This window comes from Pteronotus mesoamericanus, unplaced genomic scaffold (assembly GCF_021234165.1).
Source record: "Pteronotus mesoamericanus isolate MK-2021 breed Mesoamerican mustached bat unplaced genomic scaffold, CSHL_Meso_final contig_493, whole genome shotgun sequence".
Classification (NCBI taxonomy): Eukaryota; Metazoa; Chordata; class Mammalia; order Chiroptera; family Mormoopidae; genus Pteronotus; species Pteronotus mesoamericanus.
The window spans coordinates 435,089-459,879 of NW_026555183.1; the positions used below are offsets into that span (position 1 = coordinate 435,089).

Sequence of the window (24,791 nt, forward strand, 5' to 3'; positions counted from 1 at the left end):
ACACATTGTGTTTATGAATAGGAAGAATTAACATCATTAAAATGTCCATACTACCTAAAGCAATATATAGATGCAATGCAATTCCTATCAAGATTCCAATGATGTCTTTCACAGAACTAGAACAAATATTTCAAAAATTCATATGAAACTACAAAAGGCCCCGCAGAGCAACAGCAATTCTGAGAAAGAAGAGCAAAGTTGGAGGAATCACACTACCTAACATCAAACTATACTATAAGGCCATAGTAATCAAAACAGCATGGTACCGGCATAAGAACAGACACATAGATCAATGGAACAGAATAGACAGTCCAGAAATAAACCCACACCTCTATAGTCAATATTCAACAGAGGAAGGAAGTACATACAATAAGCTAAAGATGGTTTATTCAATAGATGGTGTCGGGAAAATTGGACAGGTAGGTGCAGAAAAATGAAACTAGACCACCTCCTTACACCACACACAATAACAAATTCAAAATGGATCAAAAACTTAAACGTTAGATCCGGAACCATAAAAATCCTGGAAGAAAACATAGGCAGCAAAATCTCCAACATTGTTCATAGTAATTTTTTAATTGGATATATCTCCCCAGGCAAGGGAAACAAAAGAGAAAAAAATAAACAAATGGGACTACATCAAAGTAAAAAGTTTTTGCAAAGCAAAGGAAATCATCAACAACATAAAAAGACAACCCACAGAATGGTAGAACATATTTACGGATATAGCTGATAAGGGATTAATATCCAAAATTTATAAAGTACTTATAAAACTCAATGCCAAAAAAATAAACAACCCAATTAAAGAATGGGCAAAGGACCTGAATAGACACTTCTCCAAAGAGGACATGCAGATGGCCAATAGACGGATGAAAAGATGTTCAACGTCATTAATCATCAGAGAAATGCAAATTAAAGCCACGGTGAGATACCATCTCACACCTGTCAGAATGGTTCTAGTCAATAAATCAGCAAACAAGTGCTGGCAAGGATGTGGAGAAAGGGGAACTGTTTTGCACTGTTGGTGGGAATGCAGACTGGTGCAGCCACTGTGGAAAACAGTATGGAGATACCTCAAAAAAATTAAAAATGGATCTGCCTTTTGACCCAGCAATTCCATTTCTGGGAATATGCCCTAAGGAACCCAAAACACTAATTTGAAAGTAAATGGGCATCCCTATGTTCATTGCAACATTATTTACAATTGCCAAGATATGGAAGCAGCCCATATGTCCATCAATAGATGAGTGGATAAAACAACTATGGGCCATTTACACAATGGAATACTACTCAACCATCAAAAAGAAGAAAAATTTTACCCTTTGCAACAGCATGGATGGACCTGGAGAACATTATGCTAAGTGACATAAGTCAGTCAGAGAAAGAAAAATACCCTATGATTTCACTCATATGTGGGATCTAATGAACAAACTGAACTAACAAGCAAAACAGAGACAGACTCGTAGATGGAGAGCAGATAACAGTTAGTGGAGAGGGAGGTTAGGGGGTGGAAGGATTGAGCAAAAAGGAAAAAGGATTCATGGATGTGGACAACAGTGTGGTGATTGCTGGGGAAAGGGGATATAAGGGGACTAAATGGTAATGGGGAAAATACAATAAAGATTTAAAAAAAAGAAACAGAATGCCCTGGCTGGTGTGGCTCAACGGATTGAGCACTGGCCTGCTAACCAAAGGGTCACAGGTTCAATTCCCAGTCAGGGCACATGCCTGGGTTGCAGGGCAGGTCCCCAGTAGGGGCGCTTGAGAGGCAACACACTGATGTATCTCTCTCTCTCTCTTTCTCCCTCCCGTCCCCTCTCTCTAAAAAAAAATTAAACAGAATCTTAAAAAAAAAAAAGAAAGCTAAAACCTGAACTGTTCCATAATTATTAAATAAATTGGATCAGTAGCTTAAAATGTATGGATAGAGGGGCAAGAGGCTGCAAAAACAAGGAAGGCTTAGATAGTTTTACAGATTAATTCCACCAAACCTTCAAGGAACTGAGAGCCCCTCTCTTAAATTGTTTCAGGAAATGAAAAAAAGAGGAAACGCTCCCCCAGTGCATTTCATGATGTCTTGATACCAAAACCGAACAAGGAGTATACAAGGCTTAAAAAAAAAAAGCCAAAACAAAACTGTATATGAATAAAATGCACCATGACAAAGTTGAATTGAGCCCAGAAAATGCAAGGGAGGTTTAATATTAGAAAATCAATTAATATAATTTACCACATTAACAGATGAGAGGAGGAAAATTTTGTCATCATCTCAATAATACAGTCAGAGAAAAACATTTGATAAAATTCAACATATTACAAACTAGGACTACAAGGAAATTTCCCTAACCTCATAAATGTGTCTACCGAATACCTCCATCCAACATCATATTTAACGATGAAACATGGAGGACATTGTCTTTGCTTCCATTCAATGGTGTGCTATTCAAGGAAGTAAAGTGAAAAAAAGAAACCATAGTTACAAGGCCTGGAAAAGAAGACACAAAATAGTCATTACTGGCAGATGACATGATTATGTAAGTAGAAAACCAAAAAGAATCCACAAAGGGAATCCAGAAAGAATTATTAGACTTAACACAAGAGTTTACAGGGTAGCCTGATACAAAATCCATACACAAAGTCGATTGTGTTTCTATATACCAACAACACAGTCAGGAGGTGAACTTAAAAGACAGTATTTATAATGGCACAAAAAAGTAAGTCTAGTAATAAATCTGAAAAATGATGTGCAAGTCCTTTAGGGAGAGGTTATTGAAAGGATCTTAATAGATATGCTATGCTGGTACATGGGAACTCAATATTTTAAAGATGGCTAGTCTCCAAAGTGATTCAAAATTTTTTTAAAAAATCCCTCTTAAGATTTTCCTGGAACTTAACAGTCTCTTTCTTAAACTTCTAAGGAAAACTAAAGGTCCTAGAATAAGCGTGATAGTTGTGAAAGATGAGGAGGAAGAGAAGAAGGAGCAACAAATGAAGGGGGAGCACAAGGAGGTGAAAAGAGAGAAAGAGAAAGTAGAAAAAAGAAGAGACTCCCAACTATAAAGACTTGCTTTAAAGCTTTAGTAGGCACAACAGGGTAGGGAAGTAAACCCAATGGACAGAAGAGAGAGCCATGCTCACACAAGCATGGGACATGACATATGACAAAGGGTTCACCACACGTCTGTACAAAAGGATGAGCCGACTAATGAGGTGGGGATGATGGATACCCATGTGGAAAAATATAAAACAAGGTCCCTATCTCACGCCATACACAAACAAACCCATTCTAGATAGATGAAGAAGCTGAATATGAAAGCCTATAAACATTTATTTTTTTAAGGATTTTATTTATTTGTTTTTAGAAAAAGGGGGAGAGAGGGAGAAAGAGAGCGAGGGAAACATCGATGTGCAAGAGAAACATCAATCGGTTGCCTCTCAAACACCCCCAGCCAGGGATCCAGCCCGCAACCCAGGTATGTGCCCTGACTGGGAATAGAACAGGCGACTTTTCAGTTTGCAGGCTGGTGCTCTACCCACTGAGCCACACCATTCAGGGCCCTATAAACATATTTAGAAAAGAAACACATGAGTAGGGTGGGGGGACGGGAGGATTTCCTAAACAAGACAAAAATGACGAACCATCAAAGAGAAGATCAATAAATGTAGTTCTATTCAAATTAAGACTTGTTCATCTAACAACGCTGTAAGCTAACTGAGAAGACAAGTAATGGACGGGGAGAAGACATAACAGACCAAGGACTGGCATCTAGAATATATAACGAATCCCTCAAAATAGTAAGGAAAAGAAACACATGGAAAAAATTGGCAAAGACACGATGAGGCATTTCGCAGGAGATGAAACGCAAAGCAGCTCAATATTATTAGAACGCAGGGAATGCCAATTAAAAGCCCAACAAGGCATAACCACTTCATCCCCCTCATATTGACAGAAAGAACTAAGTACTTCCCCGACTGATGTGGCTCAGTGGGCTGGGTGTTGTTTCGCAAGCCAAAAGGTCTCGGGTTCGATTCTCGTCAGAGCACATGCCTGGGTTGCGGGCCAGGTCCCTGGTTGGGGGCGTGCCTGAGGCAACCATCGATGTTTCTCTCACACATCAATATTTCTCTGTCTCTCTTTCTCCCTCCTTTCCCCTCTCTCTAAAAATAAATAAATTAATTTTAAAAAGTTCTTAAAAGAAAGAACTAAGTACTAGGTAAAAGTACTAGGTCAAGGGGTTCAGTCAGCTGTGAGACCTTCAGCTGCTCACCTAGCAAGCTGCCCACCAACCCGGTGACATAGTGGCAGGTTCATCCCAGCTGTTGCCCTTGTGCCCAGTCCCCAGCCAGCAGCGGGCACATCCCACTCTGTGCGGTCTCTCCATTGGCGTCTGCCTCTGGGTCTACTTACGTGAAGCATGAGTAGATCCTGGTCCTCCACCCTCCCACAGACCTCAAAATCAAAGGCCTGTTCACAGATGTAGTCACTACAGATCTTAGCTTGTGAAATCCATCATGTAGAAAAGTATGTTTCCAAGTGAAGACTACAGCACCTCGTCGGTGCTGTGTGAGGCCCAACGGTGGAATTACGGAGCCAGGGCTGAGAGGGACTGCTTCAGCAATGCGGCAGCCTTTTGACTATGAGCCCAATGAATGTAGTAAACCCAAGTTCATGGTACAGTTTTTGCTCCAAACGTTTCAGATATGGAAGCTGTGTGGAAAGAGGCAAAACCCAATGAATTAATGGATTCTAAATTGAGATGTGTTTTTGAAATGCCCAATGAAAATGATAAATTGAATGATATGAAACATAGCGATGCTGTTCTGCTGAATGCATCTAAACAAGATGGACCCACGCCAAAACCACATAGTGTTTCACTCAATGACACTGAAACAAGGAAACCCGGGGAAGAATGTGAAAGACTTCAGGGAGGAATAATGAAGCTATCAGAAGAAAATCAACACTGGAGAGACGAAGGTTTAAGGCTCAGTAAGGTAGCACACACGGATAAACCTGGATCAACCGCGGCTGCATCCTTCAGAGATAAACTCACCAGTCCTCTTCCTTCACTTCTTGTTGTAATTGCAGCCATTTTCATTGGATTCTTTCTAGGGAAATTCATCTTGTGGAGTAAAGCATGTAGAATGCTCTTCTTTTATTTTCTCTTGACCGGAAAAAGATTTGTTTACCTACCAATTCATTGGTAGCTTGGCCCAAGGCGACCATTTCTTTTCTGTGTACAGTGTCACATAGGGTTTGCCTTTAATGATCTCTTACAGTTAGAAAACACGGTAAGAAAAAATTGTTCGACTACTGGACAAACTGTATATTATCAGATCATGACTAGCAGATGTCAGTTACACATTCAGTCCTTCATGAAGTTCATAAATAAAGAATTGTTCTTTCTTTGTGATTTTAATGAGTTCAATAATTTTTCAGCCTTGTAAATGTTATTTTTATTATCCCTTTAAATTTTATCTGTTGCTATTACCTCGTGAAATGATTTATTTCAATTGCCAATCGCACTCATTCAGAAAATGCCAAGAGGTATTCTGTGGGGAAATGGTGCCCCTCACAGTGTAAATTTTCTCCTTTACCTTTGCTGGTATCCTGGCAGAATTTTTCTTAACCCTTGTGAGGCAGTTGTTGACTGAGTTTTTCATCCTTACAACCTTGGCCCATGGTATTTAACATTAAACAAATACAGCTGTTAACAGATTCTCCAAAAAAAAAGAAAGTACTAAGTACAAAGATGTGGAGAAACAGAAATGCATGTGTATAGAGTGACACTGGGAGTGTCACATGGGATAACAGCTTGGAAAGCGATTCCTCCATACCTGGCAGCCAGACTGCATGCGTGCTGTGACCTGGTGAGTCCCCTTCCAGCATCTAGAGAACCTGGCACTTGGCAAGGAAACAGCATCAGGACACCCAATGCAGCACCTCTGGTTGCTCAGAACAGAGGAAGCTGCCTTCCCGCCCCTCACAAGGCCAGCGATAACCAGCGTCCTGTGCAGCTGGCCAAGTGGCCGATTCATGTGAATCAGCGTCAATATATCTCCAAGGACAGTGGGGAAGGGAAGGAGCCCTGTGCAGAAGAAAACATACAGTCCAACTCCCTTTCTTAAGACGTGAAAGCTCACAAAACCAGCAAAGGTCCTTCATGGGTGCCACCAACTTCAGACCAGGTGACCTGTCATCTGCTTAGGAGGAATGGAAGGGGCCCTTGCAGGTCATATAACATACATGCTAATCAAAAATTGTGTTGTGTGGGGACAGATTTATTTTCCTTTGTGGAAAGGTAGGAAAAAGTTCCCAATGCTAGCGTTGAAGATGTCTGTCTTTCCTGAGGCCACCAAAGTGTGTGTGTAGGAGTGGCGGCGTGGAAGCACAGGGTTGGAGAGAGGCCCAGGTGACTACGGGGGCGCTGAGGGACAGTCCTTCCAGTTCTAATGTTCAGAGCCCTTTCCCCATCACCCCCCCCCTCGCCACCTCCTGGAGCTTCTAGATCTCTCCCTGGCTCTTTCTCGGCCTCCTGGCCTTCCCCCATGTCCCTGGCCTCTCTTCCAAGTCCTCTCTAACAACTGATACCCACCCCCCAGTCCTCCAGTCACCCTGAGCTGAACTTCTCACACCAGCACTCCAACAGCTCCACTGGCCATCTCCTCCTGTCTGTAGGCCCTTGAGTCCTCCTGTCTGTCCTCCTTCTGGCTCCCCTGCCCCATGGAGAGCAATGCCCCAGCAGAAAGGACTGAGGGGTCTCCTGGATTCTACTGCCTTCATTGCCTATACCCCATCCAATAACAAGTCTCCAGGACTCTGCTCTCCCAGAGCATGTCTGGAATGCATTCACCTCTCTTCTTGCCCACCTGTTCTAGGCTTCCCCATCTTCTCCACCCCATGGTCCAAAGGCAAAGCTGTTTCCAAGGTCATGGCCAAGTAAGTCCAAGTTCTCCCTGAGTTGCTGACCTCTGCACCCTCAAAGCCTACCCCGACCAACCTTATGCTCCAGGTAGGAGAAATCACCCCATGGACATGTCACCTGCATTTTCAGCCTCGGGCAGTTCCCATTTCTCCTCCTTCCCAATACCTGCTGTATTCATGGTTCAGGGCAGCTGGCCTGATGGTTAAGTGCAGGGACCGCGTGGTTGAGTCTTAGCCTTGTCACTTACTAGCTGCGGAACTTTGTGTAAGTTTCCTAACCTCTCATGCCTCGGTTTCCTCTCCCGTGAACTGGGAGAAGTAGCTATACCCCTCTCTGGAGCCGTTGGAAGGACTGAATGAGTTAACATACCTACAACATTTAGCCTAGCTCCAGTACCTCAGGAGGAGGGTCAGAGTAGCAGCACTCATTTAACCTTAGCTTAAACCTCAATTCCTCTCTCTGATGCCCTGAGCGCCCCTAGACTTGACTCTCCCTCCTTGTGCCTCATGGTGTCCTCCGCAGGTGGGCTTTTATGACAGCAGGGCCTCATCTGTTGGTAAGGAGTTCTGCTGGAGACCCAGAAGATTCATTTTTAATTATTGAAATTTTATTTATTGATTTGAGAGAGAGAGATTCGTTATTCCACCTATTTATGCATTCATTGGTTGATTCTTATATGTGCCCTGACTGGGGATTGAACCTGCAAACTTGAAGTATCAGGATGATGTTCTAACCAACCAAGCTACCCCGCCGGGGCTGGAAGACTTTTGAGGCACGCGGAAATGGGCTTTGTCTCTGACCAGGTTCAAGCCTGGCACCCAGAAGGTACTCTGTGAAAGGCTACGGGATGCTCCCCTGACCACCCGATGGGAGGGTACCACCCTGCTCTCACCTGCTCCAGTCAGGTGCCCACAACCTGCCCTCTGCCATGCCCGCCAAGGCCGGCAGAGGGCAGCAGCACTCTGCCCTGCTCCATCAGGCAAAAGGAAGGGCGGGGAGGGGCTGGGCTGTGGCCCGCCAGGATGAGTCGGGTTGGGCACGATTGCATTGTGGGGAGAGAGGCCGGGACTCCACAGAGACGCACTTCTGGCACCGCCAGCTGCTCCTCAGCCCCTGCCGCCGCCCACCCAGGTAGGCAAGAGCCAGGGCTGGTGAGGGCAAGGGGTACAGGGGCCTCTGGACTGAGGAGCAACACCTCAGGATGTGCTGGGACCTGGGAGAAGCCAGGGGTCCACAGGACCAACTAGCTCTGATCTGACCCAGGCCTTCAGGGGCCAGCCCCAGCCTTGTGGTACTTTCTGGTGCCTGGTGGCACAGTGCCCCCCCGCCCAGGGGATGGCCCTGGAGCTGAGATGTAGGACCCAGAGCTTCTGCCCCCAAAATGGGAGAGCTGGCTTTGCCAAGGAAAGGGAACAGGGTAGGGAGGTGGCCCGCCCAGCTCCCTGCCCCCACAGCCACTCAACTGGCCCGGCCAGGTGGCAGCAAGCCCTGCTGCTGCCGTGCACAATGGAGAAGGCAGGGACTCCAACCTGCACGCACCTGCCCCAGAGCCATGACCCAGAACACTGGCTCTGCAGGCTCGGTGTGCAAACGGTACCCTGGGAGAGTGGCAAGGGAGCCAGTTGCCAGCAGACACTCCTTTCCCCACCCCATGCACGGAGGGTGGGTCTAGGCCCTTCCTGGGATGGTGTTTCCCTGGAGGAGGGGGAGGGGCACAGCCAGTGACCAGTTGCCACTGCCTGAAGCTAAGGGCTGGGTTCCCGCGGGGCCATAACCCCCACCCCTTTCTGTGCGTCCTCTGCCAGCACTATCCACTACCACCATGATGTCTCTGGCACAACGTTGCCAGTCCCCAGAGGTGGGGCTGGATGGGGACAGCCCAACTGCTTGCTTTCTGGCCAGTCCTATTCTGGGCCGAAGCGGTGGGGGGTGTTGGGGAGAAAGTCTCCTGGATGGGTTGCCTTTGTCAGCGTCTCCCCTGCCCCCAGTCTGGACAAAGGCAGGCATTGAGGGCCAGGACTGGCATTTCAGCCAGGCACCAAGACTACTAAGGCTGAGTCTGGCATTGCAGGGACTCAGTGCTCTGACCCTCCTGGGCGGGCTCTGTGGCCTCCCCCATGCCGCTCACAAGGAGGAGCTTGCTGGCTGACACCAGAGCGGTGGGGCTGGCTACGTGGGTCTCATTTTTCGGGCTGGAGGAAACCCTGTCCCTTTGTCCCCAGATCCCAGGGGGTGTCTCTCCGAGGGTGGGGAGTGTCCGGGAGCCCCTTGGACAGAACAGTCAGGGTGGGAAGAGACTACCAGAGAGTGGGTCCCTGGCCTCTGGACAGAGGGGACATTGTTGAGTTGGAGGCAGGGCTGCCTTGGCCAGGCCACTATTGACAAAGCTGCCAGCTGTGGCGGAGCCCGGCCGCTAGGCCCTTGCCCCCCTCCCGCCTCCTCCTCCCCCAGGGCCACTGTGAATGGGGCCAAGCCTCAACTGTCTCCCTCCCACTCAGGGCAATGCCCCCCACAGCAGTCTTGTGCCTGTCACCACTGGCCTGGGGCAGCTGAAGTAAAGAAGTGTGCTTCCCTCTGCTGTTCCCCTTCTCAGCGGTGAGTGCCTGGGCCCCAAGTCCCCAGAGATGTTCTTGGGAGGAGCAGGGCAGGTGAAAGAGCAGAGGCGAACCTGGGCGTAGGGCTCCAGTGTGCTGCACCTCCTGGCCACAGTCCCTCTACCCTGTCACCCACATGCCACAGACACTGCCGCTGATATCCCAGGTCTGGAGGAAATAGGCCTGTCTCTGAGCCAGGCCTGACCTTCCTGTCTGTGTTGCCAAGATAAGGGGCTCTCCCCCACTGGCACGCCTGGGAGCCCAGGCGTGTGCCTCTGCTGGCAGGCGGTGGGGCACTGAGTGACCATGGGCCTGCTGTGCCCGCAGTGCCCAGTTATACGGGCTCCCAGCTCCACTTAAAACCCAGCTTCTGTCCCCTTCTCTGTGGCTCTGGGCTTGTGGTCAGGAGGAGGGAGGAGCAAAAGTCCACTGAGGTCTGGGGTTTCTGACCCGTTGGCAACTCTGTCTTTGTCTCTTGCCTGGTCACCTGGGCAGCCAGCCGGGGCTGTTGGGCAGGGGCTCCTAATGGCCCCCCTCTGGGAAGCAACGCTCAGACTCAGCGCCCCCGCCCCCCGCACCGGCCCATGGGAGATACCTCCGGGCTGGGCTCTAAATGGCTCCAAATGGGTGGGGAGCCGTGCCTATGCCCTCTCTGGGTAGGATTCCCTTCAAGCTTTCCACCCCTCTTCCCCGACTGCCCTCTTCTCAGTCAAGCTCTCTCCCTGGCTGTCATCCTCTCACTCCCCTCTTTCCTCTCTCCCCGCTCCACATCCACACTCTGGGTACCAGGCCCCAGTGGACCCTGGCCGTTGGGGCGCACAGAGCAGGGGGACAGACCTCCTGTACCCTGCCTTGATGCCCTCCCGCCTCTTCCCCCAGACCTCACTCAGACTGGCTCCCAGCTCTCCCCCAACCCCAGCCTGACCACTCCACCCGCCCCCCGCTCAGTCTGGAGGGGCCCTCACAGCCCTCTGTGACAGGACCCTGTTCTCCAGGGTCCTGGCTAGCCCTCCACCCTCCTTGACATCTTTGGGGCGCGCTAGGGCAGTGTCCAGCTGTGTCTCAGCCTGCATTCCTCTGGCTGCCTCGGTTTCTCCCTGGCTTTTTCTCTTCTCTTCTGTACTCCCTCTGCCTGCTGGTGAGGGCCTCTCTTGGCCGCAGCTCTGGCTGCCCAGGGCCAGTTTAGTCTCCCTGATGGGGTCTCCCTGCTCTTGCTGACCCTCATGCCTCTGGTCCCTGTGCCATCTCTCATCTGGACCGCCCATGACGTGGCTTCCACCAGCTCGCCTTCTCTCATGTCCTCTTCTGTCCGTGGGGTCCTGCTCCCTTTCCTCCTCATCTGGATGCTCCCCACCCCCCCCCCCCCCCGGCCTTCCCTCCTCTCTCCCCATCACCACCTCCTCTGCCCTGCTCTCCTCTCCTCCTCTCCGTGGTCTTTCCTCTCTCTGTCATTGCCCACTCTGTCACTGTGTCCTTCTGTTCTTGTGGCTTTTCAGGATCTGCCCCCCTTCAACACGCTAAGTGCATATAAAATGGAAAATGAAAGAAATTCTTCCCTTGTGCACGCATGTGCACACCACCCCCATCTCGTGGATAGTCTCTTTGTCCCTCTTTCTGTCCTCCTCTCTCTCTGACCCCTTTCTCACTCCCTCCCTCCCAGTCTCCCTGCTCTCTCTTTGTCCCTCTCTTTGCTTCTCTCTGCCCTCTATTTTTCTCTGTCCCCGCTCTCTGCCTCCTTCTCTCTGCCTCTCTGTCCTTTTCTCCCCCGCCCCCACCCCCACCTTTTTAATCTGTCTCTCTTCTCACTTCTTCTCTCCCTCTGGTGCTCTCTTCGCCCCCTCGCCTTCAGGTCCCCCGCTGCCCTTACCCGTGCTGGCCGGGGGAGGGGAGGCGGCGCTTCCTCCCACTGGGCTTCAGGTGCTCGGCTCTCTCCCAGGACCTTGTGATGGCTCCCTGGTCTCCCTTCGGCTCCCACCTCCTGCTCCTGCTGTTGCTGCTGTGCCCACCGCTGCCCCTGACTCAGGCCCGTCACTTCTCTGCACCCAACACTACCTTCAACCATTTGGCACTGGCGCCCAGCCAGGGCACACTCTACGTGGGTGCAGTGAACCGCCTCTTCCAGCTCAGCCCTGAATTACAGCTTGAGGCTGTGGCTGTCACCGGCCCTGTCTTCGACAGTCCCGACTGTGTGCCTTTCCGTGACCCAGCTGAGTGCCCACAGGCCCAGCTCACTGACAATGCCAACCAGCTGCTGCTCGTGAACAGCCGGGCCCGGGAGCTGGTGGCCTGCGGGCAAGTGCGGCAGGGTGTGTGCGAGAAGCGGCACCTTGAGGATGTGTCCCAGCTGCTGTACCAGGCCGAGGACCCCGGCGACGGGCAGTTTGTGGCCGCCAACGCTCCAGGAGTGGCCACAGTGGGCCTGGTGGTGCCTGCTCCAGGCCGGGACCTCCTGCTGGTGGCCAGAGGCCTGGCAGGCAAGCTGTCAGGAGGGGTGCCACCCCTGACTGTCCGCCAACTGGCTGGGCCACAGCCCTTCTCCAGCGAGGGCCTGGGCCGCCTCGTGGTGGGGGACTTCTCCGACTACAACAACAGCTACGTGGCGGCCTTTGCCAACACCCGCTTCGCCTACTTCGTCTTCCGCCGCCGTGGGGCCCGGGCACAGGCCGAGTACCGCTCCTACATTGCCCGCGTCTGCCTGGGGGATGCCAATCTTTACTCCTATGTGGAGGTGCCCCTCAACTGCCATGGCCAGGGCCTCATCCAGGCTGCCTTCCTCGCCCCGGGCGCCTTGCTGGGGGCATTTGCTGCGGGCCCAAGGGGGGCACAGGCGGCCCTGTGCACCTTTCCCCTGGCAGAGCTGGATGGGAGCATGGAGCAGGCCCGGCGCCTTTGCTACACAGCAGGTGGCCGGGGCCCCAGCGGCACAGAGGAAGCCACCGTGGAGTATGGTGTCACTTCACGCTGCGTCACCCTGCCCCCTGTGAGTGGCTGGACCCAGGCCCCGCACTTGTCCTCTCACCTCAGGCTATGCCCACTGTCTTCTGGCAGCAGCTCTGGCCTTCTCTCGCTGCCTCATCTGGCTTTGCCTGACTCTCTGTCCCTGCCCCTTGTTGTCCCGCGGCTGCCACATGGAGTCCTGGGCCATAGGCAGCTGGACATTCTCATGTGACAATGGCCCATGACCTCTTGGTTAGAGGATGGCAAAAAGGGGCCAGCTTGGTCTCCAAGTCTCCTAGCTGCTCTGTCTTTCTTGCTCTCTGCCGTGTGAGCTTGTCTTGCCACGGGGCTCCCTGGCCCTGTTCTCCAGCCCGCCTCGCCCTCTTCTCGCTGGCTACCTGGCTGTCCTCCTCTGACTAGCTCTGGGCCTGGGGAAGGCACCCCCTGCCTCTTCTGAGAACTGATTCTCCTCTCCCTGCCTGTCCAGGACTCCCCTGAGTCGTACCCCTGTGGCGATGAGCACACCCCCAGCCCCATTGCCGGTCGCCAGCCCCTGGAGGCCGGGCCTCTGCTGCAGTTCGGGCAGCCCATCAGCGCCATCGCAGCCCTCCAGGCAGATGGGCACATGGTAGCCTTCCTGGGGGACACCCAGGGCCAGCTGCATAAGGTGAGGGCCTGACGGAGCAAGGGAGCTTCCATAGCACCGGCCTCCCAGGCCCCGCAGTCTCTACATTGCCAGGCTAGGCCCTGTAGTGGTTCAGGGGAGCCCCAGGTACCTTGTCTCTTGGCTTGTGTCCTGGCTGTCTGGGTGCCACCTGCTCGCTGTCTGGCTCCCAGAGGCAGGGCTTAGGATGACAACCCAGGAGCCTCCCAGACAGCCCCGACTTCTGCAGCCCGTAAGTGGGAGCTGACAGCCAAGGTGGATGAGGGTGGCAGGGAGGCCGGGTGGGCAGTGCCTGGTCCTCAGAGCCAGCCTGGCCCCAGAGGTCTCTCAGAGGCAAACTCTTGCCTTCTCGTCACCTGCTTGTCTTCCCACAGCTGCCTTCCCACTCCTCGTGCCCGAGGGTCTCACCCAGGGAGGCCCTGCCACCCCAGCTGGGTGACGCGGAATGGAGGAGGCAACATGGGCAGGCTGGACGCCCACGGGCCTTCCCCACCCTCCACGGCCTGGGATCCCCAGCCAGGAAGAGAGCACATGCCCTGGATAGTTGGCCTGAGGCCATCTTGAGAGTGGGCCTTGGCTCGGAAGGCTGGCCCAGTCGTGTCCTTGTCCTCCCCGCAGGTCTATCTCAATGGCTCCCAAAGCCAGGTGTACCACTCCCAGCAAGTGGGGCCTCCAGGCTCCGCCATCAGCCCCGACCTGCTGGTGGACAGCAGCGGCAGCCACCTCTATGTTCTGACTGCCCAGAAGGTGAGAGCTATCCCAGGGGGCTGGGTACGTGAGGCCTTAGCCCCCACACCCACCGCCTCTCCCTACTGCCTATGCAGGTGGACCAGGTACCGGTGGCAGCCTGCCCCCAGTTCCCTGACTGCACCAGCTGCCTCCAGGCCCAGGACCCGCTGTGTGGCTGGTGCGTCCTCCAGGGCAGGTGAGCGCAGGGCCTACGCCCAGGTTTGGGCTGACGTGTGGTATATGCCAGGAGGCCACACCTGGAAGCAGCTCCAGGCATGCCAGGAAGCCAGCTGGGCTCCCTGTGATAAAGACTGGGGGCCTCTGCTGAGTTCCTCCACGCTGCCCCATTCCACCCAACCGGGAATCTGGTCGGCAGCCCCTTCCCGCCTCTGCCAACCCTCTTCACTTCTCATTCTCCCAGCTCTACCTTGGGCCAGGTCTTTGTCACTCCTCCCAGGTGTCCCCTCCAGCCCATGCTCCACACGGCAGTTGCAGCAATCCCCACGGCACCCCTAAGTCACTTGTGCATGCCTTCCCTCCGTAGCCCGGCCCCCTCTTACTCACTGTCAATGCCAAAGCCCATGCATTGGCCGCAAAGCCCTTTGTGCTGGGCCCCTTCCTCTGCCAGCACAGTCCTTTTCATTTCCCCTGCTTGCTGCACTCCAGAGGGGCCATCCTTCCAACCCCCTGCTGCCGGTCATCCAGGGATCCTGAGACCCAAGCAGTGACCCATGGGCCCTTAACCACAGGTGTACCCGCAAAAGCCAATGCAGGAGGGCAGCCCAGCCCAACCAGTGGCTGTGGAGCTATGAGGAGGACAGCCGCTGCCTGCGTGTCCAGAGCTTGCTGCCGACCCACCACCCACGCCAGGAGCAGGGCCAGGTGAGGCTCATACCACCACCTGCCTGTGGGAATGCCCCCAGGCTGCCCCCATCCTCCTCCCCTGTGGCCTGTGCTCCTGCTCACTTTACTCTGGCTCCATCTCCCTTGGCGAGTTGGCCCCCGAGAAGCCCTTGTCTGCTCTGCTTTCCTTGCACATGCCCCAGGTCACCTTGTCCATCCCCCGGCTGCCCACCCTGGCTATGGATGAATACTTCCATTGCGCCTTTGGAGACTATGACAGCTTGGCTTATGTGGAAGGGCCCCACGTGGGCTGTGTCACCCCTCCCGAAGACCAGCTGCCGCTTAACCCTCCAGGCACAGGTGAGGGGTCCCTGGGGAGAGTGGCTGGGGCAGGAGCTGGAGGGCCAGGAGCCACATGACCTACCCTGCCATCACCATCGCTTCTTAGACCACACCACATTGTCCCTGGCCCTGATGTTTGAGGACGTGGCTGTAGCTGCCACCAACTTCTCCTTCTACGACTGCAGTGCTGTCCAGGCCTTAGAGGTGGCTGCCCCGTGAGTGCTGGTCCTGGCTGCCGGGTAAGGGTGGCAACCTCAGGGAGTGCCCAGCCTGAACAGCCCCCTGCCCCTCCAGGTGCCGGGCTTGTGTGGGCAGCCTCTGGCGATGCCACTGGTGCCCCCAGAGCAGCCGTTGTGTGTATGGAGAGCACTGCCCAGAGGGCGAGAAGACCATCTATAGCAGCCAAGAGGTGGGTGGGCCTTGTCTGCTGGGCTCCCTTCAGTGCTCAACCCCCCTATGACCACAGGGCTGCGTGCAGGCCTCTGCTCGCCCAGCAGCCAGCCTGCACTGCCGCTCAAGGCAGACCCTCCCCGCCCTCTGCCTTGCCCAGACCCCTTGACTTCTGAAGGGCTAGCAGATCTTCTTTCCCCAGGTGGACGTCCAGGCCCATGGCCCAGAGGTTTGTCCTCAGGTCGAGGGCCTGGCAGGTCCCCACCTCGTGCCTGTGGGCTGGGAGAGCCGTTTGGCCCTGCGAGTTCGGAACCTTCAGCATTTCCGAGTGAGCGATCTGGTGAACGGGGGGTGGGGACAGGGTAGGGGGTGGCTGGCAACGTCCAGGGTCCTGACGATGTCTCCCCCCAGGGCCTGCCAGCCTCCTACCACTGCTGGCTGGAGCTGCCTGGAGAACTACGGAGGCTGCCAGCCTCCCTGGAAGAGACGGCCGGGGATGCGGGCCTCATCTACTGCCAGGCTCAGCAGGTGAGCAGTAGCCCCACAGCCTCACCTGCCACTGGCGCCTTCTGCAACCCTCAGATACCCCAAACCCCCTTACCTCCAAGCCTGTCCCAGGCCTTCAGAGGCTCGCCCTCTACATTCCGTTGTCACGAGGCCTGCTCTTCGCAGCAGGAACACGATGCTCAGGGCCTCTGCCCCGGGCCTGCAGTCTGGTGGGAAATGTGGGCAGCGAACAATGGCATCCATTCTGGAGGGAGCATCCTGGAGGAGGCAGGGTTTAGGGGTGTCTCGAGTTGGGCTAAGCCTGACCCACCCTCCATCCACAGTTCCACCCCTCCGTGGCCCAGCGGGAACTCCCAGTGCCCATCTACGTCACCCGGGGCGAGAGCCAGCGGCTGGACAATGCCCATACTCTTCATGGTGAGCTTGGGGGCGGCAGGGCAGGCAAGGCAGGGTATGAGGCGAAGGGGCGGTGCCTCAGTGTGCCGCCTGACCTTCCCCAGTGACCCTCTATGACTGTGCCGTGGGCCACCCCGACTGTAGCCACTGCCAGGCAGCCAACAAGAGCCTGGGCTGTCTATGGTGCAGCCACGGCCAGCCTGCTTGTCTCTATGGGCCACTGTGCCCACCTGGGGCCGTGCAGCTGTTGTGTCCAACGCCCAGCATTGACATGGTGAGCCCTCCGGTCCCCCACCCGGGCCTCCACCCCACACGCCTCCCCTATGGCCCAGTCTCCCACCCCTTCCCTCACCCTTAGCCCCATCTGCCTTGCTCTGTCCCTCACTGTCCTAGCCTCGCCCGGGTCAGAGGAGCCCTGTCGCAGTCTGGTCAGCTAACCAGGCGCTCCTCACTGCAGAGCTGGCGTGGTTTTGGGGATTCCATGGCCATCCTTCCCTGCTGCAGGTTGAGCCCCTGACTGGCCCCCCTGAGGGTGGCCTGGCCCTCACCATTCTGGGCTCCAACCTGGGCCGGGACTTTGCCGACGTGCAGGATGCCGTGAGCGTGGCTGGCCAGCCCTGCAGCCCTGACCCATCTCTCTACCGCACCTCTGCCCGGTGAGGCCCTCAGGGACTAGCCACCCAGAAAGAAGGGAGGCTTGCGGCCAGGAAATGTGGGCCCGGGTCAGATGTGCCAAGGGAGGGGAGGGGAGCTGCCACTGAAAGGGGCGGAGGGGGCAGGCTTCAGGCAGTGGCTGGTGGGTGGCCCCACAGCTCCAGCCAGGGAAGGGCCCAGCCCACAGGGGCCCTGAGCAACTACCAGGCCTCTGCTCCCCAGGATTGTGTGTGTGACATCTCCTGCCCCCAATGGCACCACAGGGCCAATCCAAGTGGCCATTAAGAGTCGGCCACCAGGCATCTCAACCCAGCATTTCACCTACCAGGTCCGTGTCCGCCCTGGGCTGGTCCCCCCCAGGGAGGAGGGAGGGGCAGAAAGGCATGGACAACTAGATGAGGATTTCAAACTTGGCCTAAGGGTAGCCAGAAGTATTGCCGCATGTCCGGTAGGGAAGCTACATGGCCTGAGTAGAGGACAGGCTGGGAGCAGCGGAGGTCGGGCTGGGAGCAGCGGAGGTCGGGCTGGAAGCAACGGCGGCACAGTGAAGACACTGCTGGCAGCAGCTGTCCAAAAGGGAAGCAGGCAACAGAAGCAACAAGTGCAGAGAGTAGGCAGGCCAGTCTGGGACTTGGAGCTGCTGGGACTTGCTTCAGGCCTGGCTGCCTGCAGGCATGGGGATTGGGGAGACCAGGGATGCCTTTAGGTGATAGCCTGAGTCTTAGGTGCCTCCAGGGGCCGTCTGGAGGGCCAAAAAGCCCAGGGCAGGAGCAGTGAGGGGCAGGAGCAAGTTTGCATTGGATTAGCATCCGCTTGGCACATACAGCACCTCAAGGAGCAATTGGATCTCAGAGTTTAGCGTTGGGGGCGGGGTGCCTGGGAAGTGCAGGCAATGGCAGAGGAGGCCTTGCAGCGAGCAGACACAGTAAGGAGAGAAGAGGCCCCATCCCAGTGGGCAGGGCACGAGGAGAGCTACGAGGCTACAGGAGAGGAGCACAGGGCTTCCAGAAGGTGGGTGTGGTTGGCTGTGGCCCAGGAGACAGAGCTGAGAAATGGGCCAGCACCTCACGGCCTTGGGGGTGGGAGCTGAGGTGAGGAAATGCCAGGCCAGGCTGCCATGCCTGCCCCAGCCTGCCCTGTCCCCCCAGGACCCCATCCTGCTGAGCCTGAGCCCCCAGTGGGGACCCCAGGCAGGGGGCACCCAGCTCACCATCCATGGGCAGCACCTCCAGACAGGAGGCAACATCAGCGCCTTCGTGGGCAGCCAATCTTGTCCTATGTGAGTATCTCTCCCCTCCTCATTCTACGTTCTAGCTTGACTGCTGTCAGCTGGGGATGTTCCTTGCGGGCCTCAGTGTCCTCTTGTGTGCAGCAGAGGGGTTGGACTCAGGGCCCTCCCAGGCCCCCGTGAAAGTCCAAGAGAAATGGCCACTGGGACCACCCCTGGTGGGCTCTGCCCTAGAGGGCGGCAAAGCGGGGCTCTTGTGGGGTGGCCAGGCTGAAGCTGCAGCCCGAGGTGCCAGACCCCTCCCACCTGCAGCCAGGAGCCAGTGTGTCCCGAGGCCATCGTGTGCCACACCATGCCTCAGGACAGCCCGGGAGAAGCTGTGGTGCGTGTGGTCTTTGGTCATGCCCAGCGTACGCTTCTGGCCAGCCCTTTCCGCTACACCGCCAACCCCCAGCTCACAGCAGCAGAGCCCAGCGTCAGCTTCCGAGGGTGAGGACCTGGTCGGCCAGGGCAACCTGTGCGCCCTGCCTGGGATGCCCAGAGGTGGAGAGGCGGGACTGTGCTGGGCTGCCTGTCACTCCCACCCCTGCTGACTACTATCCTGGCACAGGGGCGGGCGGCTGATCCGAGTCAGGGGCAAGGATCTGGATGTGGTGCGGTGGCCCCTACTGTCCGTGTGGCTGGAGGTCACGGCCGAGGTGCAGGCTGCGGGGTCCCAGCCCCAGGACCTAAGGAGGAGCTGTGGGGCCCGTGCTGTAGCTCCTCAGGCTTGTGTCCAGCTTGAGGGGGGTTTGCTGCAGGTGAGCCTCCGCCAGCAGTCATCAGGGCTGCCATGGGGCCATGCCCAGTGAAGGGGACAGGGAAGGCCACCACGGTCCTGGGTAAAAGCAGGAAAGCCTCAGCTCACCCCACTTCACCTTGGCCCCAACTTCCTCGCAGTGCTCCACCGTCTGCTCCATCAACTCCTCCAGCCTCCTCCTGTGCCAGAGCCCCGCTGTGCCAGATGGGGCGCACCCTCAGCGCGTCTTCTTCACCCTAGACAATGTACACGTGGACTTTGCCAATGCCAGTGGGGGACAGGACTTCCTGTACCAGCCCAATCCCCGGCTGGCCCCCCTCAGCCACAAGGGGCCTGCGCGCCTCAAGCCCGGCAATGTCCTGGACGTGGAGGTGAGAGCTTCTGCCGCCGTTGCCGTGCAGGGGCTGTGGGCACAGGCTGGGTGGCCTGGCTCAGGCCCCTGGTCTGTCTCCTAGGGCGAGGGCCTCAACCTGGGGATCAGTAAGGAGGAGGTGCACGTGCACATTGGCGACGGCGAGTGCCTGGTGAAGACGCTCACACTCACACACCTGTACTGTGAGCCGCCCCCGCGGGTCCCACAGCCTGTCAATGGCTCCAGCACACTGCCACAGTTTGTGGTAAGGCTGGGCCCTGGGTGCAGAGGTAGATGGCCGAATGCAGCACTGAAGGCCCACGCTCAGGAGCCTTGCCCCCCACCAGGTGCAGATGGGCAACCTGCGGCTGGCTCTGGGCCCCGTCCAATATGAGGCTGAGCCCATGCTGTCTGCATTCCCTGTGAAGGCTCAGGTAGGCCTGGGCATGGGTGTCGCTGTGCTGATCGCCGCTGTGCTCCTCCTCACTCTCATGTACAGGTGAGGGGCCCTCCCGAACATGCGCGCACCTGCACAAACTTCCCTCTTCACTTGGAAAGGGCACCCCGTGGCAGGCCTCCAAGCAGGCAGCCATCTCCTGACTTAACGGCCTTGGCCCAGGCAGGCCTGGATCTGTGGCTAACACCTAGTCCCTGGGCTGCAGGCACAAGAGCAAGCAGGCCCTGCGTGATTATCAGAAGGTTCTGGTGCAGCTGGAGAACCTGGAGATTGGCGTGGGCGACCAGTGCCGCAAGGAATTTACAGGTGGGGAGGGGGCAGTGGGGAGGTGGGCAGAGGACCCCCTGGGGCCCGAGCCCACACCTTGGTGGCTCTCGCTCTGCAGACCTGATGACCGAGATGACTGACCTCAGCAGCGACCTGGAGGCCAGCGGGATCCCTTTCCTGGACTACCGCACGTACACTGAGCGTGTCTTCTTCCCAGGGCACGGCGGCTGCCCGCTGCAGCCTGTGTTCGAAGGGCCTGGGGAAGAAGGCCACCGTGCCCCTGTGCGCCAGGGCCTCACGCAGCTCTCCAACCTGCTCAATAGCAAGCTGTTTCTCCTCACAGTGAGGGCCACAAAGGCGGGCAGGGGGTCTCAGGGAAGGGAGGGCGAGGAGGTGGGGCTGGGCACAGGCCGGGCTGGGTGGCAGGTATAGACACAAAGGTGGGAGGACCCACGGGGCATGGTGCTTCCCAGAGTGAGCACCAGCTCCCCCCACTACCACCTAGCTCATCCACACGCTGGAGGAGCAGCCCAGTTTCTCCCAGCGGGACCGCTGCCACGTGGCTTCACTGCTGTCCCTGGCACTGCACAGCAAGCTCGAGTACCTGACTGACATCATGAGGACGCTGCTTGGTGACTTGGCTGCCCACTACGTGCACAAGAACCCCAAGCTCATGCTTCGGAGGTTGGGTTTGGCCTGACATTGATCCTGGCAGCAGGGGTAGTGGCTCCCCCTGAGCTGCCCACTACCTTGCTCTGTCCTGGGGTGGGTGGAGCCAGGAACCCCCAGGAGGTAGGTTAGGACAGAAGCCATTGGCAGGGAAGTAGACGGGCATCCTCACCAGAGACGGGCATCCTCACCAGAGACGTAGGCACAAAGGGCTGACAAGGTGGAAAAGCTCTGCATCGCCTCTGTGGCCCGTCTCAGCCCAGGGACGGGGGGCCCTGCAGCACCCGTCTCTAACCTGAAGCCTGCTCCCCACAGAACAGAGACCATGGTGGAGAAGCTGCTCACTAACTGGCTGTCCATCTGTCTCTACACCTTCCTGAGGGTGAGAGGAGCCCTGGATGGCACCTTCTGCCCTTGCTCCACTGAGAAACTGCTGCCTGTGGCCTCTTTAACCTGCACCCACATTCCCCCAGGGGCCTCAGGGCGTGAGGGCACAGTGATGGGGGGCGGTGTGCAAAGGGAAGGGCTTTGAACTTTTTTCCGGGCTGGATGGAAGGCAGCGGCCAGCTGTCATTGCCCTCGCCGCCCTCACTCTGTGCAGCTGGCTGACCCTCCCCACCCCACCCCCACCCCACCAAGCCCTCTGAGCTTTGCGCAGCCGACCAATCCCCTGGCCAATGCCGCTCTGTCCTAACGGTTGCAGGAGGTGGCTGGTGAACCCCTGTATATGCTCCTCCGGGCCATCCAGTACCAGGTGGATAAGGGTCCGGTGGATGCCGTAACAGGCAAGGCGAAAAGGACCCTGAACGACAGTCGCTTGCTCCGGGAGGATGTGGAGTACCGGCCCCTGACACTGATGGTGCTGGTGGGCCCTGGGGCTGGCGGGGCTGCAGGGAGCAGCGCAGCGCAGCACGTGCCCGCCCGGGTGCTCGACACAGACACCATCACCCAGGTCAAGGAGAAGGTGTTGGACCAAGTCTACAAGGGTACCCCCTTCTCCCAGAGGCCCTCTGTGCACACCCTAGACCTTGGTGAGAGAGCCTGCCTGCCCTCCCCTCTTGGGTCTGTTCCACCGGTAGAGGCTCAACTCTGCCTTGCTCTGAATGGCAGACTTGGGGAACAGGCTGCAGGCTGATTGGCTTCCCTGGGTCCCTCCAGAGTGGCGCTCAGGCCTGGCTGGTCATCTAACCCTGTCAGATGAGGACCTGACCTCGGTGATTCAGAATCATTGGAAGAGACTCAACACCCTGCAGCACTATAAGGTTCACGGTGGGCACACGTTGGGGGGGCTGGCCTTCCACCTCTGGATCAGCCAGAGAAGAAGTCCAGCCTCTGCTCCCCTCCCCTCCAGGTCCCAGATGGGGCCACAGTGGGACTTATCCCTCAGATGCACAATGGAGGCGCCATCTCCCAGAGCCTGGCCCAGAGCTGCCCCTCCGGGGAGAGTGAGTCCCAAATCCAGACATACCTATCGATCTGCCCCCACGAACTTGAGGAGGGCAGGCAGGGGTCCCGGGGAATGCCGTCACCTGGGTCTCCTCATCCCTTGCCAGCAGGCCAGCCAAAGCTCCAGGCTGAGCCAAGGGCCTGGGGCGGATGAGGGCACCAGTATGTCCTGGTCAGGGAGCTCCAGGGGCATGGGGTGCTGGGCTGAGCAAGCCCCTGGCCTGCCACCCTCCTTTCCGCATCGCTATCCTCTGCTTTCCCAGGCTCCTCCCACCCTGCACCACCCCAGCCAAAGTGGGGCGGGGTGGACAGCAGGGGCATAGGACTGAGGCTGGCACATGTGTCCTCAGACATCCCCATGCTGGAGGATGGCGAGGAGGGCGGGGTCCGCCTCTGGCACCTGGTGAAAGGCACTGAGGAGCCAGAAGGGGCCAAGGTACGGCGCAGCAGCCTGCGGGAGCGGGAACGGGAGCGGGCACGGGCCAAGGCCATCCCGGAAATCTACCTCACCCGCTTGCTCTCCATGAAGGTCAGTGCAGCTAGGAAGCTGGGCCTCAGGGGAGCCGCGTGGCAGGAAGGCTCGCCTAGGGGCCCCTGATTGAGCTGGGGAGGAGACACGGTCCTGAGAGGCTGAGCGGTGGCCCCATCCCCGCTGATGGAGCCCGCTCCCGTTCCTTCTAGGGTACACTGCAGAAGTTTGTGGATGACACCTTCCAGGCCATCCTCAGTGTGAACCGGCCGGTGCCCATCGCTGTCAAGTACCTGTTTGACTTCCTGGATGAGCTGGCAGAGAAGCATGGCATCGAGGACCCAGAGACCTTGCACATCTGGAAGACTAACAGGTATCTTGCCTGCTGCCCCCATCCCGTGCAGAAGGGACATGGAGCCCCGGAGGGACAAGGACATTGCCATGGCAAGAGCAGCAGGACCTGAACAGGAAGCCAGGCTTGGCAGTATCAGCTGGATTTCTGGCCACCCCCAGCATGGACTCACAGGATAGCTCCCTGTGGAACCCGCGGCTGGGGCCTAGGCTGATAACGTGTGCTGGACTAGCCACGCCTTATACCTATGCTGGCCTGTGTCTCCAGCCTGCTGTTGCGGTTCTGGGTGAACACCCTGAAGAACCCACAGCTCATCTTCGATGTACGAGTATCAGACAACGTGGATGCCATCCTTGCCGTCATTGCCCAGACCTTCATCGACTCCTGCACTGTCTCAGAGCATAAAGTGGGCCGGGTGAGAGCAGAGCTGGCCGGAGCGGCACTCAAGGGGTTAAGGAGAAAAGGCTTGTGGAGGAAGCCGTGGGGGCGGGGTACAAAGCCCTGGGTGGGGCTGAGACATAATGAGGGGAGGGGCATTGGTGGCACAGTCCTGGGGACAGGGCCAGAGCTCCTTCACCCCACTAACACCCACCCCTACCTGGAGCAGGATTCCCCTGTGAACAAACTGCTGTATGCCCGGGAGATCCCTCGCTACAAGCAGATGGTGGAGAGGTAGGTGTCAGGGTGTCACCGCTGGGGGTGGAGGCTGCCCACCCCTAACTGTGTTCCCCCCCTCCAGATACTACTCTGACATTCGCCAGAGCTCTCCAGCAAGCTACCAGGAAATGAACTCAGCTCTGGCCGAGCTCTCGGGGGTGAGGCATAACCCCGGGGTGCGCCCTTCCACATTTGGAGGACAGGGTGGAAGGGGGAGGCTTGGGCTTGAGGCCCAGGCTGGGACCTCAGCCCCTCAATGTGCTGCCCCCAGAATTACGCCTCTGCTCCCCACTGTTTGGAAGCTCTGCAAGAACTCTACAAACACATCCATAGGTATTACGACCAGGTGAGGCCAGGGCTCCCCAGGGGTAGGAGTACCTCCTGGGGGTGGAGGAGGTGTCCACGCCCACCCCCACCCTCGCAAGCAGAGGGGAGGAAGGACCCAGGGAGGCCAGGGGCAGTCCCCAGTGGATCCCCCAGCCGCTGCTGAGATAGAAGCAGGGCTGGGTAGCACTGGCCAGTGGGCAGAGGCTGGAGGCTCACACAGGGTGCCCTCCGCTGCCCCGGCAGATCATCGACGCCCTAGAGGAGGACCCCGTGGGCCAGAAGATGCAACTGGCCTGCCGTCTGCAGCAGATTGCTGCCCTGGTGGAGAACAAGGTGACTGACCTATGAACTCAGTCCACAGTGGGAACCTGAGGCCCACCGGCTTGGAGAGCAACAAGCAGGACCCACCACCGCAGTGCCTTATGACCCCCGGATCAAGCCAGCAACAGAAGAGAGGAGCTGGCAGAGCAGAGGGGGACTCCCTGCAACCTCTCCCCTCCCCATCCGTCCTCCCCGCCCCGGGCTTTTTTCTAATTTATAGCAAACCTTCCCCTTCCCCCTCATTATATTTATTTGCTTGCTGAAGAGTTGCACCTGGAAATAAAATCTGTCTTTTTAGAAAAAGACCAATCCCCAACCCCTTCTGTCCCCTGGAGTCTATGCAGCCCTCTCCTCAGCCCCATGGCTGTGACTTCTGCTGCCTGAGGAAAGGAGGGGTCATTAGGCACCCCCAGGCCTTGCTCTCCTCCGCCCCCTCACCTCTCTTGGTCCCTGCAGGAAAGGCACCCC

General features: G+C 56.8%; 1 protein-coding gene and 1 pseudogene across 1 annotated transcript; both read left to right on the top strand.

Moving 5' to 3' along the window:
- Positions 1-3,151: 3,151 nt before the first annotated feature.
- LOC129074382 (vesicle-associated membrane protein-associated protein A-like) lies at positions 3,152-6,941 on the top strand (annotated as a pseudogene).
- A 1,084-nt stretch (positions 6,942-8,025) lies between these two features.
- PLXNB3 (plexin B3) lies at positions 8,026-24,518 on the top strand. Its single transcript, XM_054578111.1, has 36 exons — positions 8,026-8,054; positions 9,422-9,518; positions 11,454-12,497; positions 12,942-13,121; positions 13,737-13,865; positions 13,943-14,043; positions 14,597-14,729; positions 14,894-15,050; positions 15,139-15,247; positions 15,327-15,441; positions 15,625-15,750; positions 15,834-15,950; positions 16,253-16,346; positions 16,430-16,599; positions 16,830-16,981; positions 17,202-17,307; positions 18,128-18,258; positions 18,520-18,696; positions 18,818-19,007; positions 19,147-19,377; positions 19,462-19,623; positions 19,706-19,857; positions 20,021-20,121; positions 20,201-20,424; positions 20,588-20,766; positions 21,067-21,133; positions 21,455-21,782; positions 21,910-22,013; positions 22,103-22,196; positions 22,548-22,726; positions 22,879-23,039; positions 23,286-23,433; positions 23,626-23,690; positions 23,758-23,833; positions 23,947-24,021; positions 24,246-24,518. Exons 3-36 carry the CDS (start codon positions 11,463-11,465, stop codon positions 24,348-24,350), a joined length of 5,673 nt encoding a protein of 1,890 aa, XP_054434086.1. The 5' UTR covers positions 8,026-8,054; positions 9,422-9,518; positions 11,454-11,462; the 3' UTR covers positions 24,351-24,518.
- Positions 24,519-24,791: the final 273 nt, after the last annotated feature.

Coding starts and splice junctions, on each gene's coding strand:
- PLXNB3 (XM_054578111.1), top strand. CDS start 11,463: ATGGCTCCCTGGTCTCCCTTCGGCTCCCACCTCCTGCTCCTGCTGTTG. Junction 20,767..21,066: donor CCCAAGCTCATGCTTCGGAG/GTTGGGTTTGGC, acceptor TGCTCCCCACAG/AACAGAGACCATGGTGGAGA. Junction 23,834..23,946: donor CTCTGGCCGAGCTCTCGGGG/GTGAGGCATAAC, acceptor TGCTGCCCCCAG/AATTACGCCTCTGCTCCCCA.